Source organism: Apostichopus japonicus, chromosome 22, assembly GCF_037975245.1.
Source record: "Apostichopus japonicus isolate 1M-3 chromosome 22, ASM3797524v1, whole genome shotgun sequence".
NCBI classification, from domain to species: domain Eukaryota; kingdom Metazoa; phylum Echinodermata; class Holothuroidea; order Aspidochirotida; family Stichopodidae; genus Apostichopus; species Apostichopus japonicus.
The window spans coordinates 9,912,546-9,934,283 of record NC_092582.1 but is presented as its reverse complement, the minus strand read 5'-3'; the positions used below and the strand labels follow the sequence as shown (position 1 = coordinate 9,934,283).

General features: G+C 37.8%; 2 protein-coding genes across 6 annotated transcripts in view; both read right to left on the bottom strand.

Moving 5' to 3' along the window:
* LOC139963545 (cadherin EGF LAG seven-pass G-type receptor 3-like) overlaps positions 1–5,732 on the bottom strand; it is a 78,453-nt gene extending 72,721 nt beyond the window's left edge. Inside the window, exon 1 of the mRNA XM_071964396.1 lies at positions 4,634–5,732. Coding sequence (XP_071820497.1) covers positions 4,634–4,895 — 262 coding nt within the window. The 5' untranslated portion in view covers positions 4,896–5,732. The remainder of the gene's footprint in view (positions 1–4,633) is intronic.
* A 1,794-nt stretch (positions 5,733–7,526) lies between these two features.
* LOC139964015 (bromodomain-containing protein 2-like) overlaps positions 7,527–21,738 on the bottom strand; it is a 37,761-nt gene continuing 23,549 nt past the window's right edge. For all 5 annotated transcript variants that reach the window (XM_071965310.1, XM_071965306.1, XM_071965305.1 and 2 more), the window contains exons 17-24: positions 20,709–20,850; positions 19,375–19,503; positions 18,038–18,814; positions 16,991–17,088; positions 15,762–15,914; positions 15,299–15,390; positions 14,556–14,679; positions 7,527–13,685 (exon numbers count right to left, since the gene is read on the bottom strand). In XM_071965310.1, the coding sequence (XP_071821411.1) occupies positions 13,617–13,685; positions 14,556–14,679; positions 15,299–15,390; positions 15,762–15,914; positions 16,991–17,088; positions 18,038–18,814; positions 19,375–19,503; positions 20,709–20,850 (1,584 nt within the window). In that variant the 3' untranslated portion in view covers positions 7,527–13,616. The remainder of the gene's footprint in view (positions 13,686–14,555; positions 14,680–15,298; positions 15,391–15,761; positions 15,915–16,990; positions 17,089–18,037; positions 18,815–19,374; positions 19,504–20,708; positions 20,851–21,738) is intronic.

Genomic DNA, 21,738 nt, shown 5'->3' with positions numbered 1-21,738 from the left:
TGCTGATTGAGAGAAAGGCTCTACCTGCAACCTCACTGTTGAAAGCCATTGACACATGCTTCAAGATGCACTTTGTGTTCGATATTGAGTATCAGCCTGACTGTGAGGCATCATGGCAATTTCTGCAAAGCATTATTTATAAGTTGAACACAGCTATCACAAAGGAAATAAGCTCTGTGAAGGCTTTCCGTGCCTATTACAACTCAATGTAAAGTATTATACCACCAGCTGCTATACGTGTAACTGCCTGCATTGATAACCCTGTTCTACTGTGTTGGTTTGTAACTTTTCTGTTGTAAGTTCTATAATGGACTTTGTTGCTGGAATGATTAAGTTCGCTTTTCATGAATATTATGTTAGTTTATCACTTTCATTCAACATGACTTGACTAGTTTGATGGTTAAGATTGAATTGTTTACCTGAATAGTATTATTAATATAGCAGTTGATTATGATTGAATAGCTTGATTGTGATATTATGTATCATTGTTTATGACTGATTGGTTTGGTTACCATTGCCATGTTGGTACTGATTTACTATGTAAGCTACATGACTGACTAGTTTGACATCACAAATAGTATGATAGTTAATTACAATTAATTAGCTTGATCGACAGTCAGCATAAAGATATTTCATGGGTTATACATTGTAAGTTTGATCAACATAACATGTAATTACCATATAATGATTTATTAGTCCAACTACATGAATGATTCAAGTCTCTGACCATCAGGAATATGGTGGGTTTTGTTGGTCAACATTGTTGTTTAATTGTTTGGTTTCTTAATTAGTATCGTGTGAAATCATATTGTTGTTGGGTTGTTTGAAGTCCTCAGATAGAGTGGTATTGATAAACCTGTTATTTTGATGAATTCTTTATTTAGGCATAGATACTTAATATGAGGTATGAAGTATATCATAAGTTGACATCAGCAGAGGCTATAAAAACTTAGGTACTCTGCCTGCACATGCAGGGATTGCAAAGTCAAGAAGCATTTGGATATATATAGCTCAATTTCAAAAGCCCTCCATGTATTGTGTTCCAGGCCCTGAGATTTTCCTGACCTAGCATTGCAATGAAAACTTAATTGTTAGATATGTTTGTTAAAACTGTCACTTAACATCTACCACCTCCTGAAAAACAAACAGTTATAATAATAACAACAACAACGATATTAGGGTTTATATTACATTTTTCAATTAAATAGAGTAGTGAAAAGGATGACCCCACTATGAAAAGGAATTTCATTAACATCATCAAACTCTTGCCATGTTGGTCAAAGATTTCAGGCCTGGTTTACTTGCAAACTCTACAAAATTTACAGGCTACATTTTACAGTGAATGATAACAATTTTTAATTTTTTGGTATCACATTTTTGCTTGTTCAATTTAAACCCAAGTGATAAATTCTTTTGGGGAATGTTTATGTATTCGTATTATATATGTGCAGATACACTTAAAACTTATATCACAAGATAAAAAAACAAAAGAATAAGTAACTGCAAGAGAAATTGTATAAATTGCAAAATGTTGCTTAAGAGAAAGTGAAAAATAAATCAGAAACTTACTTTGGTCCATTCTGTGATTTGATTTGCATGTTTGTAGTTGCTGTATAATCTAAAAATCAACTGTAGCAAAAAGTGACCAACATTGGAGAATATAATAGTGCTAGAAATTGGGGAAACATAGCACGTAAGAATTATTAGCACTTTTTGCTGAACTGTGTTTAGCACAGGTTTTTCCTAAACTTTTTGGTAAAAATTTTCATAAATATTGGGTAAATGTGACATTGCCCATAGTTTAGCAACTCAAGTTTTGCCCAATTTTTAAGAAAAATGTTACCCAAAAGTTTAGGAAAAACCTGTGCTAAACACAGTTAAGCAAAAAATGCTAAAAAAGTTTCACGTGCTATGTTTCCCCAATTTCTAGTAATTATATTCTTCAATGTTGGGCAATTTTTGCTACATCGTTCTTAGCGTGTATATACAATTTCCAATTTCCTTCCCGCACCCCCCCCCCCCTTATCTCTCTGAACCACTCTAAGTTTCCAGGGATGACAAGACCGTATCTGACAAAAATAAACGATCGAACAAAATTCGGGAACTAAAAGTGCAAATGCCCCGACCCTTTCTTTTTTTCTTTTTTTTTTGGGCAAATCTTTGTATCAATATGACCTGTACCAGCAATACCACATACCAAACGAGCTGAAACATTCACGAGACACACCTTCCATTACGTAGGACAGGCCATCCGGGTCCAATTATTTCAAGTTCCCAGGCAGTCAACAGGCCAGGGGACAGACAGAAAATAAACTTTCTAAGTCCTAAATATCTATATTTTGGAGATTATATACTTGACTAGCACGGCGGGACATGTGTTCACGATAGACTGAATAATTCAGTTCTTGGAATGTGCTACAAAAAATATACAGGATATTAAAAAAAAATGTCACTTTTATTTGCAACATAAGACGACTAATGTTTTCATTAGCCTCCTTTTATCGAAGCGAGTTGATGATGTACCTGGGAGCTGCCGCAAATGGGGGGAAATGGCTGGCAAGAGGTCAAAGGTTAACACGTCAACGCGCCACTGGGCCACATATGACGTCAACGTGCTAACAGGTTAACCCTAATTAAGACCCTGCTGTTTGTTCTACATCACCTTCCCGCTGCACAACTACAAAAATCCAAACGGTTTATTGCAGACGATCAACACCTGCTTGCTTCTTTTCTTTCTTACTGTTCTCTTTCATTTTGCTATTTTCGCCCTTCTTTCTTTTTTTTTTCTTGAATGCGATCATTTGACTTTGTAAGGACTATAAGAAACCAAGAAAAGTGTATTTAGTATATTTTGCTTGACTAAAACTGCCAACCTTCTTCGCTATGGTATTAGTCTGTGTTAAATGTTTCCTCTGTAAACGTGAAGTGGTCATGATGAATCGATCAATTTTAAGTGTATACATGTGACTGTTTCTGAAGTACAGTCTAAAGGTGCACACATATAGTGCACACAAAGTAAGGTGAGAAATGTCCCTATCGTATGTCCCTATTGTTTAGACAATATGCGTTATGGTAGATACGACGGTTTTACATACGTAAATGAACTTTAACATAACATGGTATGTTCGTATGTAGAGAGACCGTTGAAGATGACATGTTATTCTTCATTTCACACAATATGCGCTTAAATAATGTAGCCAAAGCTTTCAAGATATGGATATATTGTCTATATGCATTAAAGAAGCCCCCTCCACATGAACTCCCCTACCCCCCACCCCACCCCCCAAATAAAATGTCCATTCCCACCCAGACCACAGAAACGTCGTTTATTTAGTAAATGATTAGTAAATGGGCAGATAAACAGTTTTACACTTTTCCCAGTTCTCCCCAGTCGTACTACTCTGCTCGTTGCATTGATGTGACCATTTCGAGATCTCCTAGTAGCTAAGTGAAACATTGATATGTTTTTTTCTGCAACAGTACGACATTACTCAATATACAGACATACAGACATACAAAACCAACAAAGAATCATCGTTAGAGTACTACTGACAATACTTGATAGGAAATGGTCAAAAGATCCGTCCGGACAAACTTTCAATTCTACGACAGTGCCAAACTGAAGCTAGTATATACATTTGAATTGACCTACTTTCATCATGGTTTGGCTTTGTTAACATTCCGGTACCTTATTATATTACCGAGTATTAAAGCGATTTCTGTACTCTGAGTAGACTACTCTCACCCTTGACCTCAAATGAAGATTGATTAGGAAGTAATTAAACAAGATAATTGTAGTAGGCTATTCAACATATTTTAAACACAAATTGGAATATTTCAAACAGTTTTAGTTTTACTCCACTATATATTTTGAAATGAAATGGAATTCAAGCTAATAGCCTTAATTGTTCTATTTATGAGTTTAGTATTAAACTGCAGTGCAACATTTACCAACATTAACTCAATAAAGCTGCTTTAACTTCGAAAGCTTCAGTCAATATTAAATGTTCATATTCTTCAAGTATAGATTTGATATTAATATAGTTTTTAAATTTTAGCTTGCATTTTGAGGCAGCATAAGTTACACGCTCATTCATATATGTGATGTTTACCACCACACCCTTCCATTGACCGTCACCACCGCAACAACTCTCACAGTGATGGGAAGAGGGTGGGGGTGGGTCTATAACACATTACGAAAGCTATGAATCTATATAGGCATAGGCGTAGGAGCCCAATTTGATTGGAAGGGGGGGGGGGGCTGTAACGACTTGCCCGAAAAATATTACTAAAATTTTCCGCGCTCATTAGCATGTTAATGTACATATCATATAGGCATGCGTCGGTTTTGACATCGGATGCCAATAACATACAATCATGTGCCGTGTTATTACCCTTCCATATTGGTTATAATTATTGGGAAAGTCGTTACAATAACAATGATCATAATAATATCAGTTTAATCATTGAAAAACACATAGCAAATTATTTTTCTTTCATTAGGTGCCCGAAAAATTCTCAGCAATATTGCCCGAATTTTCACCAAAAAAGTTGGGTTGGGGCTGCAGCCCCCCCCCCCAGCGCCCCTGCCTCCTACGTCTTCAATAAAAATGATAATTAAAGAAACACTTACGCGATTTCTTCTTCTTGAATGAAGCCGAAGCGACTATGATAGTTGAACCTACTTCAACGTCGTCTCTTATCGTAACTTCGAAGAAATTCTGATCAAATTTAAACTTTGCAGTTTTCTTTGACTTCTTCTCAACTCGCTGCTGTGTTTCTGGTTCGGACCTCTCACCAACGACTTCGTTGGCATTTATCAATAATGGAGAAAGTAACAAAAAGTTCATTACCAGCAAGGCAAAAAGCCACACTTTTGTCCATTTCGCCGTCATGATGATTAAGTTTTGAATGAAAGTTTTCTGAATCACACTTTCGCAAGTGATATCTAAAATAATTTACTCTTGCCTCGCTTTTTTATAGAAAAGAAAATTCCGCCTGAAAATTAATTATGTCCCATTTGTCGTTATTCAATTCCGTGACCTTTATTAGAAACATAGTTATAGGTGGAAACAGAACGCGACGGTTTTAATATCTTCCTGTGAAAACATAATAATTCTGATATCGGACGTTCCCAACAAAAGAGCAAATGCCGACTGAAAATGTCACAATTTAAAAATATCCAAAACTTTGTCACGTAGGAAATGGACCGATTCAGTGATGTACTAGAGTAGCTTTGTGCTTGTGGGCGGTACGTACCCCAGAGCGAATTCGGTAGCTTATATATTGCTATATGTAGCTTAGTTGATCCCCTCTCTATACTTGAACCAGGCTGAACGACAGAACGCTTGTCATCAAGTCAAATAGTCCTGATGATTTGCTGAACACATTACGTCTGATAACAGAGCGCTTGAGTACACCTGACACTTCAGGGATGATACAAAAATAACTTCTTTTTTTTTTGGTGGTTTAGTCTGAATGGAATCGAATTGACGTAAGTTTATTATCCACACAATTTCAAACAGGACCGGGTTTTCTTTTCTCTCCCTTCCTCCTCTTATTTAGCTTCCGGTGACAGCTACCTCCTCTTGCGACCACCTATCTCGGAAGGAGTAGTTAATTGACCTCTCGGCCCCTCTTATCTTTACTTCGTCACCTTAGTCTACAGTATACCAACCCCGAGGATAAAACCAGGCACCTCAACGTTTGTAGGGTAAATCACGATGGGCTATAGCTTGCACCGCAACTATATATAAATATATGTATAAATATATACATAACCAAGTAGCAGACGTAATGGTGGCGCCCTTGTTTTTCAGATGTATGCCTAATTATAAACGACAGCGTTATGTATAACCAAGTCGCGGTGACAGGTTGTCTTTCAACGAAAACAGAGTGATGCAAAAATTGCAAATAGTTTTAATAAGCAGCAGTTTCAATCGGATTTCAATTAAACACGTTCAAGAAAGGAAGGAATTATATTGCCAGATTTTCCATTGATAAGTACCATGAATATTCATATAGTGTGTAACTAGCCCAGCCAGTTGGGACAATTGCCTAATGCTAATATCTCTCTAAACTGCACTCCAATATCATGCTCTTAAAGCACTGGTACTGTCAGAACAAACAGTTCGTAACCTTGATCTGCTAGAAACATGATATTCATACTGTTCGTACTGACAATACGAGTGCTCTGAAGCGGGACATAACACTACAGTATAGAAAAAATTGTCCCAACTGGGTGCAGTAGAAACATTTGGTATTATAAGCTTTCCAAGTAAACATTTTTATTTCGTAAACATAAACATACCGTTGTTTTTTGGGGGGACGGAGAAAAGGAAGACATACCACAGCAACATACTACCTGGGAACAACGGACACTGTTGATCCTAATTTCCCGGAAATACGAATAGGCTAAAGGCATACATTATGCATGTGTCTATATTGCCATCAGGAGCGTACACGGGTTTAGGGGAGGCGGAAGAGGGATCAATTCGAGGGGTAGGGTTCTACGTTAACGACGGGCCGCAACAATTAAAGATGTAGCTAGTTGCTACATGCTCCCGTGAAATGGAAATACTACATAATACATTTTGCATGTTTTTTTTTTAATTTTTCTGTCTTTTTTTTTTTTTTTGGCCTTAAGGTTCTCCTGGCCGCAACGCAGGTTTTGAAAATTGTATCGCGAGTCGCAGAACTTTTGTCCTGAGGACCGAAAAGGACCAAAAGCTTACCCTGCGTAGTGGTGCATTGTCGTGATTCATCTTGGGTTCTCGCAATGGCTACTATATGATCACTGCGATGGGTAAAATTAGGGGTGCACTGTGTCAAAATGAACAAGCATAGACACTTCTCCGCCGTCCCTGCCTAGGTTACCCCACGCCTTCACCCCTAACAAAGTGTATCGATGTGATTTTAATTGCTGTCGATTCGACGTATGGAAACGTACTGGGAAGATGGCACGCTAAAATCAGGCTATAATACCGATTGTCATTAAATGCTTGCAAGAACAGCCGCCCACCCCTCCCCCCCCCCCCCCATTTCGCTGATAATTGGCAATATTTCTTGCATTAGCTTTCCACTACGGTATGGCTAAAAAACTTCCCCGTAAAATATCTTAATGGAGGCACACAATAATGAATCCCTCCTAGTTACCCTCTATATTTTGAATTATGTACGAGTAAGAAACCATTTAAATATATCCTTTAATACTAAATACAGCGCATCCTCCTTTCTCTGGATCTGAGGCTTCGCACAAACAAGATGAACATGAATGGGATACACCGCCCCGTTTCATTAATAGCATGCACCAGTTCACCGGGCGAGGGGGAGGGGGGGTGGGAGCCGGGGATTCAAACCCACGAATGGATGTCGGTCAGTGGGGATCATGGATAATTGATGAATATGCAAGTCGTCACGGTATTATAACCTCCCACCCCATCGAAAACAAAGCAAGAAACGTAATACAACTGTAATGAAGAACCGGAACTAATTTTTTTTTTAAAAAAGAACAAAAACACAATTGATTTTAATACTACTTCCATCTTTAGCATCTCTCTACTTCTTTTGTGTTATTGATTTTTTTTATCTTAAATTTCAAATACTTCCCATTTATACTTCAACAAAGCACAATCATCACAAAAAAAAAACCAAGAAAAAAAACCCCAGAACGTATTAGGTACTGGTTTTACTTTTAAACAAAAAAAGTAACGTAAAACTAACAAATATACAAAATACAAACTAAATTGGAAAAAAAAAATTATATAATAATAAATGAGGAAGAAGAAGGAGGTTAATTATGTGTAGATAAGAGATCTTCATTTTTTTTTACCAACTGGATATGTAGAAGTGCTGTTTCATATTAGTAGGGTTATTACTTTGAAGTCGATATACTTAACATTTTAGTATTATAGTGACAGCTGTTATGCCTATACTTGTGCAACCTGCATGCATCTATAAATGTTTACGTAACCGATTTAAGTATAGAGACGTTCTTCTTTTTTTAAGGTTTAATAATTTTCATTTCTAGTTTATAAGTAGGAAAATATGTTTCAATGAGGTTTTAGGTATATAGACTATTTTTTCTTTCTTGCCACACAATTTCACCCGTTGAGAAGAAGAACCATTTGCAGAAAGATGGATTTTGAATGGTTGTCATGGAAACAACAGAGACAAAATGCATTTCTTTTTCTCCACGCGATTCGCGTAAATTATGTCGAGAAATTTCCGGGATAGAAAATTAAAATACATAAAGAAAGTTAACGGACAGTCAATGACATAACTGTGGATTGGTACAGGCTTCGCTGTCTTCTATAGCAGCCGACAGACACACGCATACATACACACATACATACATATGACTTATACCATATACTGCTAAACGAGTATAATAATAATAGTAATAATAATAAAACCACATATGACTACAACATATGTAGCTACCAATCGTGCTAAAGAATATTACCAACAATAGACACACACAAAAATAATAGTAATTTCAAGTGATTATTCAACAAAGTCATATAATGAAGGAATAAAACGTTCTTATTTTATTAACAAATGTTAATAATGTAGCACCCATCCCTACCGATAGCAACTAAAACAACGGAACCACCATTTACGGTGACAATGTCACACCCAGAAGACATGAGTCATAAAAACAACTACAATGGCATACCCTTTGCAATTCAAACAGCTACCACTCCACTACTACCTGCAACTTAATAGCCCAAACTGGCAAAACCATTGTGAAGCTATCACCGCACTATGAGAGAAAACAAATGTCGAGGCCCTCCAGCCCCAATAACTGTGGTTAAAGGGCCACATTACACAAACTCTTTGGTGACCCGATAAACATGCACTAACAGTTGATCAATGTTTAAAGGCAACCAAAGTAGTACAAGTGCAATCCTATAGTGACAGTAGTAATACCCATGAAGCCCCAGATATGCAATCCTTTCACGTTGCAGACATTCAGTCACAGGGCTCTTTGTGATCATTGTCAATGCACCTTGGACCCACGGTAGACCCACATGAGATAAACACTAGGGTAATTAGTAATGCCATCCTTAGGTCTCAAGACAGGACAACACTTTTGTCAATATATCAACAACGACAGGATCCCTTGTGTCCCAATTTATAATGATCCATCCAACCAAGCACCCACAATAACAGAACCCTACTCAGCTCCAATCCATACTGATAGAATGCCCACTCCCACCCCCTCCCCACTCTTGCTCGCTACCCGTCATTAACATCCACAATAATGATTGTGAATTCTGACATAAACTACTCTGTGTTTATAAACTATCACTGTGGTCATTAAAACAAAAGAAGAAAAATTCCCTGTTATATTATCATAAAGTCAATTTCACTGTATTCATGTAATTCCATACTGAAATCGAAAGATTGGTGTACGGGGGAAACAATTGGGGCAATTCATCACTGTGATTGTACGTGCTGTTATGTTACTCAAGTCCACATATATAAAAAGATATTTTACATATTTGCATAGATTTAAACGCACAAAAAAACGAAAAAAAACCTTATGTAAGACTTGGTATTTAACTCAATAAATTACACAAAAAAGATACGAAAAAACACCCCCAAAAAAATTGTACTTTTATGACACTGGGTACAATAAATGAGTCATTTCAATGAGTCATTTCAATGAGTGTATTATAGTCGATTAAGTCATTTTAGAAGAAGAAATATCATTTATATTTGTTTTCTTCCTTCACACTTTCTCTGAGCAAGAAAGGTAAGTAAAACTGGTTGCCAATGAGAAGCCAGAAATGGTTCACTACACTTTTACCACACTTTACATGAAAAACAAAATTGAAACATAGTATAAAAGAGTCAACGTTACACCCATAATTAGTTTAATTGTTTTGTTGCATACGTAGCAGATCCACACCAATTTATTAAAAAAAGAAATCAAAATATGCAACTACATACATGTATCATATATGGTTGGTTATGAATACTTAAGTTACATATTCAATACATACATGAATATTCAATACATAAACATATTCAACATTTCGTATCTATCTATACGGAAACACTACTTTCTATATGCAATGTTTCAGTACTACATATTTAAAATACTGCATATGAATATGTTAATTATTTTAGCTAACACACCCCCTACATACTTAAATGAATATGCATCGCATATATAAGACTTATTCAACACTCTGTGAACATGCAAAAATATGGATACGAAAAAAAAGGATGATAAGGAAAAGCTTCTTTCTCATCAAAGATAATGTAGTTGGTATATACATGAATTACTAACAGAATGCACAGCAGTAGTGGAAACACTTCACCATATTGTTTTTTTTTCCCAAAGAAATTAATTTTAAAAACAAACGTGAAAATGCCAATCAGAATTTGGATTGCATTGAGCTAAACAAAATATGTGAGATGGGAAAGATGCAAACTGTACTTGTGTGTTATACTTGTTTGATAATTAATTCAAGCTACATTATATCACCTAATAAGAAAGAAGATATCTACCAAGATTCGGTCCCGTCACACAATGCTATGAATATTCATGAAGAGTTATATTTTAATTTCAGTAAGTAAAAATCTGCTTACAATAATCTTATTGACTCAAAACATTGATGCACTCAATAATCCACATCCCTGCTAGACAATTTCCATAGGAAATCTTATTCTTCTTCTTTATTGAAGGATATATGAAAAGGAAGTGTAAGTGGACATATCCTTACAATTAAGCCTGAGATAATATGGTGATTGGTGTGTACTGACACAACATAATCATCACTTCTATTCAACTACACACCCACAAAACCCACTTAGGACAGTTTTTGTTTTTTTGGTCTTCTTCTTGTAGACTGTTAATTTCACGTCGCGTCACGCTACAAATCATTTGTACTGACAGCATGAATATCTTGTTTTCCTATAAACGGTAAGAACTGTTTATACTGTCAGTACGAGTGCTTTGAAACATCTTATGAGAGGACAGTATACAGTGGTATTACAACTGGTAAAATAAGTCCCAAACTGGCTGCTACTACTACTATATGCATCTATGAGGGTAGTATGGTCATCCCATTTGTACACAACTGATTACTGTTAAGTTTTAAAACCTCATGAGAAAGAGAGAGAGGTACAAGTTGGTAGGTCCTCTCAACACTAGATGAGAGGAAGAGCTTATACCTTAAATTAACAAAACAGTTAATGACGATCAAACAGGACGAAATCTATTGTTTTAGCAAGGGACATTTTGTAACAAACACTTAACAGTTCTCATCATAAACTAGGAACACACCTCCATATATAATAAGAAAGGCTGTATCAAGTTGTCAAGGTAGATTTGTTTGCATTGCCCAGAGAACAGACTCGCTACAGAACCAAGCATCTTGCAATACCTTTCATTTGTGGCGACTTCAAAAACTGAAATTTGATAGCATGACGGTTTTCAATTTTTACTTTAATTCCTTCTTGTCTAAGCAAAGCAAATCCTATGCCGGCATTAGTATACAGAAACAATTCACTTAACCCCTCCCCCCGAATAATTTTTTTGAAAGAAAACACAACCTGTAATAAATTAGCAGAATATAAGTTGCTAACTCCCAAGTTTGACGACTGTTGTATTTGGGAAAATGTAACTAATTTTACCTTTGGTACAGAGCTCCACATACGCATCAATCCCCCTCCCCCCTCTCTTCACCATTTTCCTCCCCTACCCCTCCACTCCTCCTTGTAACTCCACTAACCTGGTTTCCTCATCAAATTCACCACAGGATAAATCATTGATAAATATTGCCACATGCCTTACAGCTACAACCAAACATGTCCATAAGTAAGTTACTCATCAGTTTTGACTGAAAATTCTTTCACATCAAAATTCAATACAATTATTTATTATTATTATTATTATTATTGTTTTTTTTTTTGCTTTTGTTTTGTGTTTATTATTTTTGTATGTACAATGCACACATTCTGCAGTTCATTGCTCAGTTGAAATCGATAGCCCTGCCATGTGTTGTATTGTTGAAAACCGAAAATATAGAAAGAAAAATAATGAGGGATACACTAATAGACTACGGTACAATCATTAAGAAAGAAAAATAAAATAATAAACAGAAGAAGGGGAAAACAAATGTATAATCGGAAATGATAATTATGTAATGTTTTCAGATCCTATAATTATGAAACAATATGCAAACCAAATAATGCACAGGTATAAAACACACACTTTTTTAGTCAAGTACTCTCGTCAGGTAAGACGAGATTCTTCTCGCTAACTTCCTGTAAAAGCACAAACATTTAAAACAATGTATACTCTCTTCATCAAAGATAACATTCATCATTCTTCACATCTGAATGTCAAAGGTCACCCATCTACAAAAGGATGAATATCTTTCAAAAACCCATGAAAGTATGAGTTTTTTTCTCATATTTTTTTTTTCTATTTTATTTGATTTGAATGCAAAGAAAGGAAGAGTGATAAAAGTTATGACACTTTGTCCTTTTGTCAAAATGACAGTTTACCAGATACAACTCTTTCAGGAGATGGGGGAGATCAACGGTCAAGGGAGCATACACAGATCTTTCTCTGGCTCTTTCTAGCAGACAGTACTAAGTCGGTAACCTGTTTCACATTATCAGGTCACTGGTGACACAGTTTTGCCCTCTCTTCAACTATTTCACTATCACAGCCAAATTTACCACTGGTGGTAAATTCCCATTCTGTCTGCAACCATTAAAGACAACAGCATTCAGCAGAATATTATGAAGAACAGCAACACCTTGTAAGACCACTTCCAATCAAAGGATTTAGGATTTCACTCACAATTTCAATTGACAACCCACATTCTCTGAATTACTTGAAAGCTCTAACATGGAAACATTGACACCTATTTTTCGGTTTACATCATCTCAGAAAAATTTCTGAGGAAAATGTTAGAATTTTAAAAACTCCAAACTGTTAATTAACCACATCATAGAGTACTGTTCCTTATAGCTTGGATTAACCAAATCCTTTTCTTGGGGAGGAGGGGGATGGGTGAGGGGAAGGGAAGGGAACAGGAATTCTCTGAATTGATGTTTCCATGGTAACATAACGACCTGACTAAAACCTCTTAAAATTGCAACTCGTTTTATTATCATCGTTAGCGATGTTACAGGGTAAAGTGAATGTTGCAGTTTTCCACCACAATGTACAAACAATTTATGATTTAACATGGCTCTCTTACATTATGACTGTGTGGAAAGGCTATGAGGAACCAAACAAAAAAAAGAAAAGAAAGATTGGAGAAATAACATACTACAAACTTTCTTGGAATGAGATATCTCTTTGCGAAAAAAAAAAAAAAAAGACCAAAAAAATAATACATATATAATTAAAATAAACCCACAGGTCCAAACATTATTTTAAAAGGCCTAAGCAAGTTTGAACCACCTCACGTCAGGGCAGGTGTCCATCGGAAAAAGGAGAGGCAATTCAATCTCCATTTCGTACTGTGATTCGCTGCAGTATGTCTGAAGGTCGGCTTAAAATCTGAGAATAGCTATGAGGCACACAAGGATACAAGCAAACCAATTTCTGGAAGGAACACTCTTATTCTACAATCCTTTCGATATCACGACAGTGTCTCTTCGAATTTTGTCATTATGTCACTCTGCATGTTCATATCGATACCACCGGCCATCTGAGGAAGAATAGAAGTAGATGTCATTCAAAGGATGCCGACAGCAATAATCATATCTTATGAATCAGTTTAGAGGAGCAGGTAAGCTAGTGACTAGTAACAACCCCCCCCCCCCAACCACACTCCCTATTGAGATGACCTAACAAGTCCCCATAACGATATGAATGGAAATGATTACTCTTACACAACCCGAGCACTTCTTTCCCAAAACCTCTATAAGTTTTGGCACTGAGACATCTCTTCCAAAAGTATCACTGGTTACTGACTTTCAACAAAGCCCACATGAAATTCCCTAGTGTAAAAATAGAAGCTGAAAACTGCACATCATACAAACAAACACAAATTGCATTTACATGGTTGTCTTACTCAAATTTAAATTAACAACCTTTTCACCTTAAAACAGACATGCATGTTTCTTTCTAAAATGATGAAGACCTTCCAACCTTCCCCAGAGAAGCACACCCAACAAATGTAAAGCTAATTGAAAAGGATTTGAAAGGATTGGTTTCATTCAAATATATATCAGTAATCTCAATATTCATACATATACATTTGTCTGTCTGTTTGTCTCTCTTTCTGTCAGAACGTTGATCCATTGATCGATTGATAAAGAAATAACCTATATACTGTATCTCCATATATATATACATGTAGGTCTGCTCTATATACAGATGTTGGTCTGCTCTATATACAGATGAGGGTCTACTCTATATACAGATGCACCTGTCTAATCTATATACAGATGTAGGTCTGCTCTATATATAGATGAGGGTCTACTCTATATACAGATGCACCTGTCTAATCTATATACAGATGTTGGTCTAATCTATATACAGATGTTGGTCTAATGTATCTACAGATGTGACTTACAGCTTCACGTTTCCTCCTTTCTTGTTCCCGCAACCTCTCCCTCTCCTTCATGGACTGCTGTCGTTGTACATTTGTTTGCACCGATGCCCGTGCCCTCTCCAGAGCTTCCTCTTCTTCACGTTCCCTGCAGAACCAAACAAAGAAAGTTCACTGAAATTTGAATTATGACCCACGACGCACCCGTTGGTGATTAAAAGAGCGTTATTTCTGATCAGAGTCTCACGTCATGCTTTTACCTCCAATAATCTCTGTTGAGAATGGACCAGCAGTGTGCACTGCATGTGCTTTGGTAAACACACTTAGGCTGCTTGCGAAGTCTTTTTTAAACTCATTTTATTTAATATTCTGTTATAAACTCTCATCTGACTAATCAATATTCAAGTGGAGTTTGGAATATTGAGTGATAAAAGTCGCAGAATATTCCTGGTACTTAAATTTATTCCAAGACTTTCTGCTGTAAACTTTTCCTTGAAATTTTCTCCAAGCAAAAGGGATTTGATGAAGTCGAAATCTGTAACACCTGGAGCCATCTATCCCACTTAATTATGTTGAACCACTGTTCCACCAGACTTGTATAACTGTCCTAGCATATCCATCTTCCAGTGTATACGCACACCCTAGCATATCCAAGCACATCCACCCACCAGCAACTCACCCTGCTCCCCTTTTGCCATTGCATACCCACCCTAGCATATCCATCCTCTCCCATCCTCTCCCCCAACTAACAAACCAACCACCCTTACCTCTGTTTTTCTCTTTCCATCCTGGCCCTCTCCTGCTCTATTTTTTGTCTCTGCTGTTTCCTTTGTTCTTCTTGAGCCTTGATAGCCTTCACCTATTAAACACAACATAGCACAAAGAAAATATTGTAGATTTAAAGATACATAGCCATGACCATACAAAGACTACTACTAAATAATAATAACCAACTATAATGGTAGCTAGTTAGCAGTGCCTAGGAGCCAAACTATATGCAAGAGGAATTCAAAAACACAAATATTATAGTTTTCATTTACACATCAATGAAATTTGTAAGGCTTTTAATCTCCTGAATAACATGATATTCAAAGAAATACATTCCACAGATACAGCTGAGATGTACTGGATTGGCCAAGATTCCTCCTTTTGTCACCCCCCTTCTCCCCGTCCTCACCCTCATTTAATTCCTCTTAGAATTATGGCACCCTAATCTGCTGGTTAACATACCCGTTCTTCCTTTTCCTTTGCTTGTCTCTGGAACATCTGGAAACTGGTAGCAAAGTTGGAGGCAGATGACTTGGCAGATCCAGCACCCTTGGTCCCAGACGATGACACTTTGGCCAGGCTGGACCACGATCCAACGTTATTGATTTTAACATCCTGCGGGTGAGACCACGGAGGTGATAACAATACACAGATCCTAATTTGTTGTAATAGAGTTGTAAGATTAATCTTGGTACATATGAGATCGAGTTTTCTAGTCAAAATAGTAATCCTGTGAGTGACATTTGTAACCAAACTTGTTACTGCTCCATTATCGGATTTTTGATTGTCCGGTATATTTAAAGAGATAACATTATCACATGGAAGGAACACTAAATGGTAAAACAGGCGTATCAACATAAGGGTCAGGGGTCTTTGGGGTTCAACCAACACATTCCGTGATGATCAATACAACAACAACAATAAAAGTGTCCAAAAGTGTTTCATTTTTCGCATGGGGACTATTTAGACCAAGGGGATATCATTAAGATCCTACCATCTCTCAAAGCAAAACTGTTTCATGGTACTTGGATATCTTGGTGCACTCCAAATTAATCATTGACTCTGTGGAGAAGTGAACCCTCTTTGTTGGACCACCTCCCCTTACCCCCGCCCCCTCTCTTTCCAAACATTCTCCACATTAGACATGACATTAAACTTAAATTAAAACAAAACTGTTAGCAGACTGTATATCCACTAAAAGGCCTGTGTAAGAGAATGTGTATAAGTAAGTTGGCCTGACGTTTCGATACTAGCAGGATTTTCTTCAGAGGCTGAATGACAAGTAACAGTAACAAATACACCCACAAGTACAAGCACCTTACACTTACTCAGTAATAGCATTTGATCAAAACCTAGTTATTGGTCAGCTAATAACTTAAATTCCCCTGCCTACCTACAATCCCTGCTGCTTCTTCTTCCCTCCAAGTCAACACCCCCCTCTCTCCACCCCCCCCAACCCCACACACATGTATACTCATATCTCTGCATGCTATCCTGCTACTACTATCATGCTTACAAAACCTCCTTGGCATATTAGCACTGGAAAGCACTAAAACAACAATAACAGCAACAAAATGCAGCAACAAGCTCCCTTATTGAAATTTACTTGAATTAGTTGTAAAGTTAAGGAAATGACTCTTAGCCAACTTTCGTTTTGTTCAATGGCCTGTATGACAATCTTGACTACATACCTTCCCTTGTGAAGCTGCCTTTGGGGTTTTCTGATCAAGCTTTTTCAAATTTTCAAAGCTCCCCTTGGAGGTCAATGTCGGAGGAGTGGACGTCAAATCTGTGAAAGCGAAATATTGCGATATTATTTAAAGTGAGCTACAGAGATGGTCCATCACTTCATTCAGAAATCTCTACACAAACTGAGCACCTACATATCTTATGAACATTTTTTTTTCATTATACAAGTTGATATTTTCTTCTCAAAGCAAACTAGTTCAATTTTAACCAGAAAGACTGAAGGCTTTGATTCCTTGCCATATAATTTGCTCAAATTTCCACTTTAACTATTTGACTAATGTTTTCACTTGTAGCACTCACTGGTGGGCATCATCAACCAATTAATTTACAAGAAAGGATGGTACAATATACAATAACCACAAAGTACAGTTTCTCTATGTGAATATAGACACAGATATTCTACATATGAGCAAATGGACATTTTCTTTTACCAATTTTGGATAGCAAATCAAATCTGCCACCAACCACCCATTTAATATTGTTATTAATGAATGAGAGTTACATGACATTGCTTATTCACTGGGAAATATTTTCACAATGTACTGCCAGAGCCACAGTCATCCAGTATAAATCACAGAGAATTTCCCATCATTTAGGTAAAACAATTCCTGAATTTTCCCACTAGTCTAACAAAGCGGGTGCAGTCAAAGGAACATGAGTGGCTTAGTCAGAACGGTATAGGGGAAACGGGAAGGGGTTCCAAACTATGAAAGATGGAAGGGCACTCTTTTTCTTACATTTTATACTGGTTTCTCTCCAATCTAATCTGTGGCTGAAACAATCCTAGAGGTAAAGCATGCATATATCTTGATTGGGGATAGGACTCAGCACGAACTGCACCCAGGTGCTAAGCTACCGGGGAATGAACCTGAAACAGTTCTACTGACACAAACAGGTGTTTCCTACCAAAGCAGCATTAGAACTGAGACAGAACCCCCCCACCATATCTTGTTCGTGATCCAGCATTCTTCCCCAAACATTCAACATACCTGGTTTATTCTGCTTCTCGAGGCTCTCCATCAGCTCAGGGGTTCCAGGTTGAGATGCTGTGTCACTGTTGTTCTCGTCGCCGATGGTGAATTTAACAGGAGGAGACGATGGCTTCTCCCTGGATCCGTTGCTATTGGCTGTGCTTTTGGCCGGCGAGGACGGAACCGCAGCTGCGGTTTCCAGAGAAGCAACAGCGGCCATTATAGCAGGAGCAGAAACAGCAACAGGAAGAGGAGGAGGAGGGGGTGGTTCTGCTTTGACTTGAGGTGGTACTTTAGATGCCTCGTTGACGATAGGGGTTACGATGGGTTGTGGAGCTGGAGCTGGAGCAGGAGCAGGAGGAGTAGGAGGAGTAGGAGGTTTAGGTGTCTTAACTGGGGTTGGAGGCTCTACCTTTGGTGTTACTACAGGCAATGGTTTGGCCTCAACAGGTTCAACCTTGGGCACAGCAATCTGCTCTGCCCACGTGCGAGGTTCCGCTTGTTTGGGTGCAGCGGCGGCTGTGGGTGCAGCCTTGGCTGTGGGTGCCATGGTAACCGCTGGAGTTGTCTTGCCCTCTCCTGTCTTTACTGCCTTGGATGGCACAGCAGATGGCTTTGTGACAGGAACTGGAGTCGGTAGAGTCGACTGTTTCTGAACCTTAGGTACAGATGGTTTCTCCGGTGCAGCAGCAGGATGGATTGATTGGACTGTAGTGGTAGAAAGCACTGACGTGGCCCCTGGTGATACTAGTGACTTGGACTGGCTAGGTGTAGATGGAATCGCCTTTGGAAAGCCTATGAAAAGAAAATACACATAGATAATAATGAGCTTAAAGAAACACAACAGAAACCAGGAAACACAACGAGTAGAAGCTAGCAACATAATCAAACAACGTTTGAACTCAATTTTCGAAGCATGTGAATAAAGTAAGACAGTTACTTGAGACTAAATTAAGTTTAATACTTCATTTATAGCAGGAGACGAGGACACAAATGCCTTTGGACTTTTGCAAAAGATTCACCCAAAGTCATCGATTGAAAACGTAAGCGAGTGAGAAAGCATATTTCTTAATTTTCTTAAATGCCTTTGAAGATCTTGGTGTTCAACTTGTTCTATCTAGAAGACATACTTATATAAGGGCTCCAAAATACAAAAGTGGAGGGGGGTACCAATTGCATTAGTTTGGCACCCATTCTTCTTCCTCCCCCCCCCCCACACCTCAAAGGTGAAGCCCATTAGGCAGGGTGATAACGTTAGGCTACACTAAATTAAGGCTACACCAAGATTTTACACGTCTTAGTAACTTTCCAAATCAACTACTATTACTACAAACATTTTATGCTATTTAAATTACCATTTGGTGCGGTTGTTTGCGTTGGTGATATGACAACAGGTCTTTGGCTTCTGTTTGGGGCTGGTGCAGCCTTTTTTGTTGGCCTGCTTGGCTGGGCTGGCAAACTCATGTGTCCCATTGGAGCTGGTGCTAAAGAGGTACAAACAAAAATTGCAAGAATAACCACTTTAAAGTACAAAAAGCTTATGCTGGCGCCAGACTTGATAAGGGTCTATGTCGAACTATATGCTGCTATGAAATTAGAATTAGGAGGGGTGGGGTGAGGGGGTGATGGGAGAGAAAGAAAACATGGTGGCAAACACTCAGTGCAACACATCACATCTCTCACACAACAGCCCAATTCCATTTTTTCTCAAAATCGAATTTCTCAACAGACAAATTTCACGTATATGGTACTGCAGGGATGATGATCAGATTATCAGATGATCAAATGTAGATTTAGAAAATCCAAAATGGTCCTAACTTAGGGGAACTCTATAAATGTTGGCGACTGTGTGTCACACATAGCATCAATAAGTCTGACCGACATAGTAATGGCACATGACTATATTTGTCTTCACCAAGGAAACTGAAAATGTCTTGTAATCACTCAGTAATTGACACTGGTTCCTCCTCCTCCACTCTGTCTTAATTTCCCTAAGGTGGGGTGGGATGAGGGGTGTTGGGGGAGGGGGGGTGATGGGAAGGAAAGAAGACCTTGATAAGTTTTGCTTTGGTAAGGTGTCCACCGCTTCCATAAAGCTGTTGGTACTGTGGACGAACACTGAAAACTCTGCACTGTAAACCTTTGACATTTTGCTGTATCCTTTTGTTTTAATTTTGTACAGAGTGGAAAGATATACTTTCAATTCTATTCTGAATTTCAATTCCATGGTGTAGTGGGGGGGGCGGGGGGATTCAAACCAAGGTTGGACATCTAACCTACACATTGAACGAGTTTTAATTTTGGGATGAACAGGATGTCTTATTACAATGTCCAGCAGCAAAAGCTTTAAAGTTGATCGCTCATATTATTTATTTATTGAACATCAGAAAACAAACAATGCCAGCTGATAGTGTTTTACTCGATGGGTGAAACAGTTCAACTAGATTTCACCTTCTATGCACATTTGATGTCCCAAGTATCACACACAGTTTGGGGAGATGGGCCAAACAGATTAACGTGATGTAAACCAACTATTTCATACTCTAATGTGGGTGGGATGAAGCCACCCATTAAGAGAGGCTGGTAACTTGAAATGTACTAGAGCAGGCAGGAAAAACGTCACAAATTTCTTACATTAATACATTCGATGTAATGCACGAAGACTGCTTTGTACACCAGAATCACTTACCAGGAGGCAAAGGTTTGACCGGCTGGGTAACAACTGGGGGTATTGCATTGACTGTTTGTGTGATCACAGCTGGTGACTTCTGAGTCATCATCCCACCAGGTGAGGTCAGCAGGGACTGTGGTCTACCTTTAAGCTTGGGAATCTAAAAGGAAAATAGTTTGATGTTTATTTGTCTGTCAATATATATATGAATATCAAAATAAAATAAAACTGTTAGCAAACTGCTTATCCACTAGAGAGCCTGTGTAAGAGAATGTGTAAAAGTAAGTTGGCCAACTTGGCCTGACGTTTCGATCCTAGCAGGATCTTCTTAAGAGCTAAATGACAAGTAACAGTAACAGAAGGGACAAAAAACACACAGAATACAGACTGAGTATGGTGAACACAAAGAGATAGATGTAAGGGGATTAGTAGACAAGGAATGGAGAGAAGAAAGCACAGGGGAGGAGGAGAGGTAGGAGATAAACAGTGGAGAGGATTAAGGGAAGTGGGTAGGAAAATATATATATATGAGTTATATTATACATATATGTTATATATATGAGTTATATTTAATATATATATGAGTTATGTAACAGATGGTGGAGGAGGGAGACTACCTAATATCAAAGACCATTTTGGTTAGCCGAACAAAAGAGGCCGGCCATTTTCATGGCATTCCAAACATGAATTGATAGTTGAGTACAACAACAAATGCACTGGTCTTTTATTGGAGGTTTATCCAACTTTGTGTTAATATGACACAGCTTGACCAAAAATCACAACTCCCATGCAAAGTGAGAACTTTCAATCTTGATATATCAAGATTATTCACTTTAACTGGTTGTGGATGAAACTGAGTTTTAACAAGACTCAAGTTATCAGTGCTAACCAAGTAGAGTTGTATATTCTCAAAAGACCTTTATCAAATGAAGGTAGTTTTTTCCTTTTCTTTTCCTTTGTAGAATTCTGCCACTTCACTGTTCTAAAACTATATTCAGCAAGTACACTTTTCGCTTTTCTCAGTTTCTTACAGAAAAAAACTCTGCAT